This window comes from Ylistrum balloti, unplaced genomic scaffold (assembly GCF_031769215.1).
Source record: "Ylistrum balloti isolate Yb309-2 unplaced genomic scaffold, AGI_CSIRO_Ybal_v1 Utg370160, whole genome shotgun sequence".
In the NCBI taxonomy this organism is placed as follows: Eukaryota; Metazoa; Mollusca; class Bivalvia; order Pectinida; family Pectinidae; genus Ylistrum; species Ylistrum balloti.
Genome location: NW_026782156.1, coordinates 411,450 through 421,718, shown reverse-complemented (window position 1 = coordinate 421,718; position 10,269 = coordinate 411,450). Strand labels below are relative to the sequence as shown.

Here is a 10,269-nt window from a genome sequence, read left to right as displayed (position 1 = left end):
TTCCAAGAGAAAAAAACCTGACCAATCACAGGCTGAGACACTCCTTTTGAAGATTAAAAAGAAGTGACACAAATCTTTAAAGCTGTTAAAATGGTGCCAGAGTTCATATGTGAATTGAGGATAGAAGTATGTAGAAAATTTAGTGAAACCATTTACCAGGTATATCAAATGATGAATTCAGCTCCTCCTCCTGACCCTTTGACCTTACCTCTTTAATGAAATCTAAATATCTGCAGGACTATGTCCTGTTATTGTCACATATCTGGAGCACCTATTTTAATTCATCGCCTGAGTCAATCTAAAAATATATGACTAATGATGACATAATTCAAAATCACCACATCTAAATATGGAATATGCCTCCAATACATTTTAGTCCCTCCATTCTCTGTCATTTGTACTAGCATATACAGGGGACACCAATTAATGTCACATCAGTAAATGTCACTTTCCAGTTAATATCACATTTTCTGGAACCACAGATTTTATCCCTTTAGATTCTCTGTTATCCCACACCTGATAATGTCAATTATTTCCAAATGCTTAATATCACTTCATTTTGAGGACCACCAGCAAAAAATCACAGGTAAGGAGGACACAATTTGTGGATTTATGTCTTTAGGGCCATAGTCACACCTGGATGTGTTTTGTAAACATGGTCACTGCCCTATTGGCTAACTTTTTACATTACCTGACTTCCAAACCACATTAGCTGCATCCCAATCACCTGAGGTAATGGTTTTGGCCAGTAATCGTTGTCCACATATGATTAATTAAACACAACGAAATATGCCACTAGAATTAGTTTATGCAAAGAAGATGTATGGAATGAAATGCACATTCCCATGATACTTACATCTGAGCTATCTGTGTTATATATAGCCCATATATAGACGTTAGCCCAGTCGTCCATATTTCATTTCCAAATTCCATTTCCAAATTCAAGGTGTAAAGAACAAGCTTGAAACATTTTTGGTCCTATTTACCTCTTCTATTTTTAGGTACTAAACCAAGCTTTTCCCAATTTTGGAGGATAGTATTTAAGTTTTGTCTTGTAATAGATTAGGTCCAGCATACAAAAATAACATTTTAAGCTTGTGAATGGATGTACTTCTTTCTTCATTGCAGATTGTTTTACATGTACTCTGTTTGGATATTCCTTTCCCTCAACTTATTTGGAATTAAGTAGAATTTATTGTTATAACATCATCAGATTTTGTGCTTTCTTAATGTTATTTGATAAGAAAGTTGATGTTTAATTCCTATATTTCAATACATTTTTGTTGTCGGATAAATATGCTGCTTTTTCAACATCCAACATTGCATTAAGATTGGTTTCTGAAAAAGTGTATAACATTATTGAAGATATCAACAGTAGATGGGACTGCTGAACAACATTGTGCATTTCCATGGTTACTGTTGCTTAAGTAAGTCATTGCATACAAACATATGCTAAATTTAGACTATGTATGTATCCCATATAAACAGGAAATGTAAGACATGAAACCACTCCCGTGGACATTCGCATCTTTGTTTAAAACATCTCAGTAGTATTGTCATGATATTGTTACACTTTTGAGTAAAGTTTGAAGGAAACACCTTTAGCAGAGTGGAATTGCAAGCCTAATTTTAATTAGATTGAAAACAAACCAAGCGCTTTGAATATCATATGTTGGTCTTGTACCATTCAAAATGGAGTTCAAGTGAGCCAAAAGACAAGCGTCCATATTGTTAAACATTATCGCTAAGAGGTTACCCATTGTGTTAACACCTATATTGGTGGGATAAAAGGCTTGTGAAACAAAATGATATAGATCATGTATAGAACACACAATATTACGTATGATGTATCAAGCATGATTTTGGTTTACACTTCCTTCATACCAATTTGTTTTAAATTTGATTTTTCATATTCTTTCGGCCATTTTTTTTGTCCGAAATCGTTGAAAGTAATCAATTGCATCCGAGAGAGGATGACAAGCTGTGAAAAACAAATACCTGGTAGTATTGACATCAACTACATAAGTTTCTTCAACACAAATCATCCCAGGAAATTTATGGTATCACTTTAATGTAAACATTTGGGAAAGTTGCGAGAAAAGCACACATATTCAATGTGTACGACGCTCTGTAAAGACAAAATAACAAAATAATATCTTTTATACCTATCTATTCTGTTTTTCTTTAAATCTATCAGAATGCTCCACACTAACCAAAAATACAGTGTCGAAGAAAACAGACTTTGAATCGTCGTAAACAGTGCAGCATCACTACAAAATAATTTGAGTAACGAGACATGTGTTCCTTATCTAACAAGGCATCATCATTGAATACAATGACCAATGGTATCGACTTTTTGAATATTGGCGGGTTACCCGATACAATTATCAGTAGTAGTTTTGATTTTTTTATTGAATATTTTAATATACAAGTGTAACTCACAATTTCATACATAACCTTTCTCCTTTGTGACCATATAGCGATGTATACCATCGTTTGTCCATTGTCAGAACTTTACGGAGGTATACTTAGTGAGGTCCATTGTCAGAACTTTACGGAGGTATACTTAGTGAGGTCCATTGTCAGAACTTTACGGAGGTATACTTAGTGAGGTCGGAGGTATACTTAGTGAGGTCCATTATATTCACACGTTACTTAGCCATTGATTTAAACCATTTCAAATATGGCTTGTCTGTGCAGGTCCATTGTCAGAACTTTACTTTTTTTTTTTTTTACTTATGAGGTCCATTGTCAAATTTTTGTGCATTTGTTCCGCTCTTATATTCACACGTTTGCGATTTAAACCATTTCAAATATGGCTGCTGTGCAGGCGGTACTGTTTTTATCTGAAATTTTTGTGCATTCAGTATGGCGCCATCTTAATTGACGGGACATACCTATGTTGGGTGCGGTTGCTGTTGAAAACTGGTGTTTACAATGAAATAGATGGCGACCTTTACAATGTTGTTGCCCACACCCCTCCAACCCCCACCCCCCTTTCATAACAAACCGTGTCATGACAACAGTTTAATACACTTTAATTACTTCAGAGTTTAATAAGAAACAATCAGCTTAAATATTGTGAAATCTTCACACGCTACATCTAGATGGCTTGACACAAACATGTACAAAGACGATGAATATGGAGAACTTGAGGATGAAGAAAGAATGGAAGGGGTCTACACTATTTGGACAGAATCCGATAATTTGATGCGCTGTGTTCGTCATAGAGGATGTGTCATTTTATACCTGATGTTAAGTTAAAAATCGTAAAGTATACACCGAGATCAAAAAGTTTAATGACTGGAACTACAATAAGTAATAACCTTCTTGATTATTTTTTATTTCAGTCACTAAAATGATGCAGTCGAGACAACGACTTATAAAGAAAATGATAGAAATACAAAACACATACCACAATATTCTAGTACGACACAAAATATGAAAATAAAATCAACGAGGTTTCAGCTTACGATATATTTACATCTTACAGTTGCCAGAGAGAAAAGAGCAGTAAACACACTGCGACTTTCTTCAGTTCTAGAGACTGTTTAATGAAAAATCTTAAATTTTACAGATTATCAAACATTTACGTGTAACTTATTATTCGAATCAAAAGTGGGGAGATCATGCAAATGGAATTAACACTTTGGCTATGAACAAAATTAATGTCTTACGGAAATTGAAACACTTATGAAGAAGGAATGTTCTTTTAAGAAATTAGAATCTGTTTGTGAGTTGTGGTAAGGTTGCACTATTTTTAATAAGAAAAGTTATGAAAAGCTCTAGGCGAAGCCGCTCGCATTGTATTAGGGTTGTCTTCATATACCCATATTAATACCACAAAACTGGTCCTGAAACATTAACTAATCGCAGAAAATGAGGAAGCTTCAATTAATGTACAAAATACATAATAAATTAATTCCTGAATACCTCAATCATCTTTTGCCGTCTTTATCTGCGAATCTAGTCGTTACGAATTATGTAACAATAATAACTATAGGATTCCTAATTTCGGATTGTCTCTTACTAAGTCTTTTTTTACTCTTCGAATAAATTAGAAAATTTGGTTCGATTTCAACCTTCTATTAGTTCATTCAAATCCTGTTTACCATCAAATATTCGGTCAAGTCCACCTATATACCATAAAATTGGAAATCGCAAACTCGGTATATTGCATACTTAGCTCCGACACCAGTGCAGTTTCCTTAACATTGACTTTTGTTAGAGTAAACCTAGTTCAGAATGCATCTTGTAATTGTGGTCATCCCTGCGAGAATGTCGGTCACTATTTCATTGAATGTCAACGTTTCCCAAACGAAAGACGTATTCTAGTTCAAAAGTTGAATAATTGGAACATTGCATTCGATTTAGAAATTCTCTTATATGGCAATTACCTACTTTCCGTGGACCTTAATTCATACATTTTTAGTTATGTGCAAAACTACACTAAATCCAGCAAGAAAATGAGATGTCAAATTGTAACAATAACTGTAAAGTTGTATTGTCAGTATTGTAATGTCATTTAAAATGTATATTGGTAGAAGACGTTGATAAGTTGCAAGACTTGTGCTTAATTCCTTGTCGATCATTTGGCAATAAATATGTTTAAAATGAAGACAATATTGAAGTACAGCCTTTAAGTTGTCGTTGACAGAATAACAACATCTAATTTTGTCAAATTGATGTCATGTCTTTATTGTTTATTGAAATTAGAGAAATTTACGTCTCAGTGGTAAACAGAAAAAATAACAAAGTACAGTTATATGTATATAATATTATCATCTATATTTTGTTCATATTACAATACAAAATTAAACAATAGCTATTTACACCTCTATAGGCACGCCTTTTGTCACTCTCGCACTAGATTTCACCGTTACATATATCACACTCATTCTCCCTCAAAGCTTTCACTTATGATGTTTCATTTCTATTTCCTTTCTCCACCGTGGATTCTCTCACTCAACCGCTTTCACGTAAACCAGTTGAAACTGTTGAGGTAGTCTAATTATTCCTCTATATACACGAACGTGCATGTAAAGCTACAAATGCACAGTTTCGGAATTCCGATGCATAAAACAATTAACTGAAATTAAGATACCATCCATTTCACTCATACTTAATAGCACAATACATCCGGTGCACGACCCTACTCTAAGCTGAAATTCTGAGAACTAATGGTATGCAGCAACTTATTTGCGGACAGGTTGGCCGGACTTCTCGATCTGCACGTGCCAAATATCCCGCAGTCCAGCCTCGGTCACGATCTGTATCTGGTTTTTTTTTTCTCAGGTTCAACCGGCCCAACCGTTTCAACCGCTTGCGCGAAAGCGCCCACAATTAATTTATCCGAAATGTTACTTCACACAAGTTGGGATTATTTCAAATATGACTTCTTGTGACTAGTTTGGACCTTCTCGAATATTCTCCTCACTTGTGCATGCCCAATGTCTTACGCGTCTGACAAGTCTCTGTCATCACATATTGCTTTTGATAAGCTTAGTCCCGACATCTGCAATACAATATATCAAAATCAAGCATAAAACAAACACATATAACCGCAATTGTACTATACATTTTAATACCGATCCATTCGCGTGCTGCGACTTCCAGAGATGAGAACAGATCGGTTGCTTATGAATTTGTACTTTGTTTTGGATATGATGGCTTACCTAATATCAGTTTGGAATGGTTGACTTTTGCAACTATGAAGCCTTTTTCTTTGTCTGTGATGGTGACTTCTAGGAAAACCATTTTTCGTCCACGTTTAACCGTACGAGCTTCGATTATAATCGTCGTACCGACTTTTGCGGGCTTCATAAACCTGAGTTAACAGTAATCATTTATCAGCAATTATAAGATTTGGTAACTATACGTCATTTCCGCTTCACTATCCATTTTTTCCTATAACATACCCTACACTTGTAAAGTGGAAAGAGGGGACATGTTAAGAATATGTATTTACACTAAATAATCTACATTGTGTCCGTAGTTATCAAAAGCAAAAAAGAACAGATGGAATATTTTGACAAGAAGAACCTGTTTAATTCCCATTCAGTATTAAAATGTACATGCCTTTACGTTCGTTGATTTCACGTCATGAAAAACTCTTTTGAACCGGTAAGTCTCGTGTTTACTAATATTCATAATTCTCTCACTCTTGATACTCTTCCGGTAAAAGGCGTGGTATACGTGGGTTCCAAAAATATAACACAAAGTGGTGTAGTTCTGCTTAAAGCTATATGTGACTCCAGACACTTAAAATGGTGTTCTAGATACCTAGGCCATATTTAGTTCCACAGACCAAAATACCTTTATTTCGTTCCACTGACCTAGATATCTATACGTTAGATTCAAAGACCAAGATATCCATACCTAGTTCCAGATTCTTCTTTTTCTGGTGCATATATCTGGTTTCATACAGCTATATTCAGTTCCAGACAGCTAATTTTAATTCCAAATACCTATATTTAGTTCCAGATATCCAAATTTAGTTCTCATTATCTATAATTGAATATCTAATTCCAGTAAACTATAAATTCAGATCCATATAGTTCAGGATACCCATATCTTGTCCGAGAGACCTACACTAAGGTCGTTATACCTATGTCAAGTCTCTTGTGGTTCCAACAATGAAAATTTATATCATTTTCAAGTAAAATACGTAAATAAGTAGATAAATGAAATGAAATAAATAAACATATAATTAAAAATGAAAATTTGAGATTATGTTTGAGTAACACAGTGACCACTACTTACATAACGTGGAGGCCGGTACTGACGCTGACCTGAGTGCGTTCGACAACGTGGAAAGCCCATGAAGACACTGCATCGGCTAGAGTACATATCATCCCACCGTGTAGGGTTCCGTGACTGTTTCTGTCCGTGGGCAACACGTCCATTTCACACACCATGCTGCCGCCCTCTCCCGACACGATACGTAACTACAATTCAAAAAAATTGCTAAACTGTTTGATTTAGGGCTCAATCGCATTTCAAACAAAATGTGCTGATGTTTCTCTAAATGGGTCAGTGCCAAAAATGGGAAAATAAGTTGAAATAAGTTAAGTTATGTAGACACACACACACATATATATATATATATATACTAAATTTAACGGAATGGATGTTTACGTATGGACCCAATCTTAAACCGGGTAGAATCTTTAAATCGCTAAGATAAGCCTATCAATACGTAAGGGGAAAGTCTTCTAACATATATTTTATCAGGGACGTGTGATAGAGGGATAATCGATTGACGGTATATCTTTGTAAAGCTACGGCGAAAAAATCAAGCCATTAGCCTTACTTTACCTTATATATCATATGTCCTTGGCTTTGATCAATTACATTTTTGTCGCACATAGTTAACGTAAGTTATATCAAAACACTACTTTCATCTATGGGTGTTTCAGGTACGGACCTCGACATATCTATGTCTAAGTCTGTGCTTCAGGTAAGGAATTTAATTCATCTTGTTTTCGTAACTATATGTAAGTAAAATATTTTTTCAAGTCTTGTTTCTCTTTCGGTTCCTCTTTCTCCAAGTACACCAATGCTCTGTCTGTCGTTAGAAGTAGTTATTGTAGGAACTATTTATGGGCATACAGCAGGCGAACGGACTGATTTCGTGTCATAGCTACATCTAATTCTAAAATAGTATGTTTTTAACATTATTATTATTTTTTGTTTGTTTCAGATCCTAAACGCAAGTACTCTCCCTTGGTACATTAAGTAAGACACGTGCCCGGTGGCAACAGTCAATCGGCCTATTACTTTATGAAGTATAAAAAATTATCAATAGTTTACCCGTTTCAGGTTGGCTTCGAATCCTCCGAGTGACGTCCGCTCCTCCTGTATCTGTCGGGAGAGTTGTAAGCCCCCATCATCGTCTTTCATGATGAGCTAGGCCGAAAGAGGTCAATATGTATGTACTCCTAAGGGAGGTGACTCTCCTTCCTGATATCTAATGAACTTTTTCTATTTTCCCAGAGGCCTAAATTTCAATTTCTGAATACATATCTTTAGAGTCCAATAAATCCTCTACTTATTTAATTTATTGTCTTCTGAAGAATCACTCATAAGATTCAGGAGTTAATATTTGCGATTTTTTACCGAATCGGAAAAAAAAACGCAGTTCTGCAGTACTACAGAATCAGGTAATATATATTGTACATGAATCTTTGTGAAATCTATGACGTAAATAGACAAACAAGAAAAACAGCTAATCTGTGATATGCCCCAATCAAGATTGACATTAAGTATATAATTGTGTTCCTTCAAATGCCGGGTGGGCGTCGCCCAAGGGGTAGTTCTGTGACCATCTTCATTATAATTCATTTAAAATCATTACACGTAATATAAGCACTGATACAAAGTTTAAAATCAGCAACTATCCTTCTTTGGTGACGTCAGAATTCCGTGAAGTTATGACGTCACAATATTAACAATGGAAACAGCTCTTCTAGGTCATGTTTTCTGAGATCTTATTCTTTCTCATATTTCCTTGTATCACTGTCTTCTGTGTATAATCCGAAGATTTCAATATAACTGATACCCCTTTTCAGTCCTTGGTATTTAATGTACGAGAACAATATTTTTTCATGACAAACAATTTGAATGTCATCATCTATACGAAAGGTACATACTGTCTTTGTAATTCAGTGTAATCAGTTCGAATTTGATGTTGATCGTTGAAGTATTTAAAGCTGGTACGATGCAGAGAAACCTTATTCTTTCTCTCCCCACCCCCCCCCCCCCCTACTATATTTTTTGTTCCTTTATCTATGTTACACCGTACTCGTTTTGGTAGGTGTAGGTGTATCTTCCTGATATTAACATCTAAATGCATTACACATCTTTGTGATACAGTAAGTTTCAAAATATGAATTCAAAAATATACTGACGGACTGTTTATGTCCTATCCGTTTACGCATCATATAGATATTGGCATAAAATGAACATCGAAGTATTTAAAGCTGGTACGATGCAGAGAAACCTTATTCTTCCTCCGGAAGATATAACCATGTGTCCGATTTGCTACTAAACACATTTTGGCAGTTTGTTTTCCATTTTCTTCCAATAGCAATACAGTAATTTAACTTTGAGGTTAAGTATCTTCATTCAATACACCAAGAAACATTTGTGATTTTAACAAATCTGGTATGAGAGATGTCAATGAAAATGTGGGTAAAACTATTATTTTTTAATAACTATTTGCGCTTATCTGAATTTGAACTGTCACTATATTAAATAAAACCCTCTTTCGAAAATATAACAAATCTCTACCTTTGAAAAAACAGAACTCTTCAATTTGCGAAGGTAAAATATGTCAGGAATGGCTGTCGTGAAGGAAAACAACTTGTAAAATTGTGTCATAAAATGGGATTTGTCTCAAGTTTTCGACATTAAGCCATTAACAGGTATTACGATCGTGCTTCTGACTACTACATGTTCATCACGAACCACACTTATCCCCTGAACCATTTATTTTCAGCAATTTATTCAAATGTTCAGTGATTACTGGTTATTTGTCCTGTTGTTGATTCTCAGCACGAGACCTATGTCACGATGCGATCCAGTTATCTAGATTTTTACTCTATATCTTAACTTGGATAATGCTATTTTATTCCAAAACAGTACGAGTTGTATTGTTAACGTATAATTACATCTTGACAAAGCATGCTTATTTCTCATTTAGTAAGATTTATTCAGGCGGGATAACTCCTTCTCACTCTGCAATTAACCCATTTCCCTCACACTCTTGCACACAACAGGGCGTAAATATCAATACTGGCGGAGCTGTCTGTCCATCCAAAATGAGAAGCAAGACATAAGTTTCTGATAATGCTTTAAAGATCATATATTCTAGGAATCTGTCTTTGACCTGATTTTTTTTTATTCCAGTTGTTTAAAGACGGATTTACATATGGTACATTCACATTGCCATAATGATTAATAATATTTGTTGCGTTTATCACTCGATGAACAGCTAGGGTCATTTGGAGATAGGATCTCCTTGTTGTAGCTGGTGGGTACCTCACTAATCAACATGCAGGAGGCCCATCTCATGTCATTCATCAATTAGGGTAAAATGCCTTGCATGTCAGAACAGACTGGTTTTGTTTTTCTAATAGTCACAGGTAGGGATCATTGAATCATGTATCATGGACCTTCACCTGATGTTACATAGACCAACAATCTGCCATACTGATCTATCCCAGCCCCTTTTTTGATAACTTTAGGTTTGATGTACAAGCAATGCCA

General features: G+C 35.1%; 1 protein-coding gene across 1 annotated transcript; it reads right to left on the bottom strand.

Annotated features, from left to right (window-relative positions):
- Positions 1–5,480: 5,480 nt before the first annotated feature.
- On the bottom strand, positions 5,481–7,902 carry LOC132550959 (acyl-coenzyme A thioesterase 13-like). Its single transcript, XM_060215058.1, has 4 exons — positions 7,813–7,902; positions 6,763–6,947; positions 5,676–5,827; positions 5,481–5,515 (listed from the first exon to the last, which is right to left on the bottom strand). The coding sequence occupies exons 1-4, from the start codon at positions 7,900–7,902 to the stop codon at positions 5,481–5,483; spliced, it is 462 nt and encodes a 153-aa protein (XP_060071041.1).
- Positions 7,903–10,269: the final 2,367 nt, after the last annotated feature.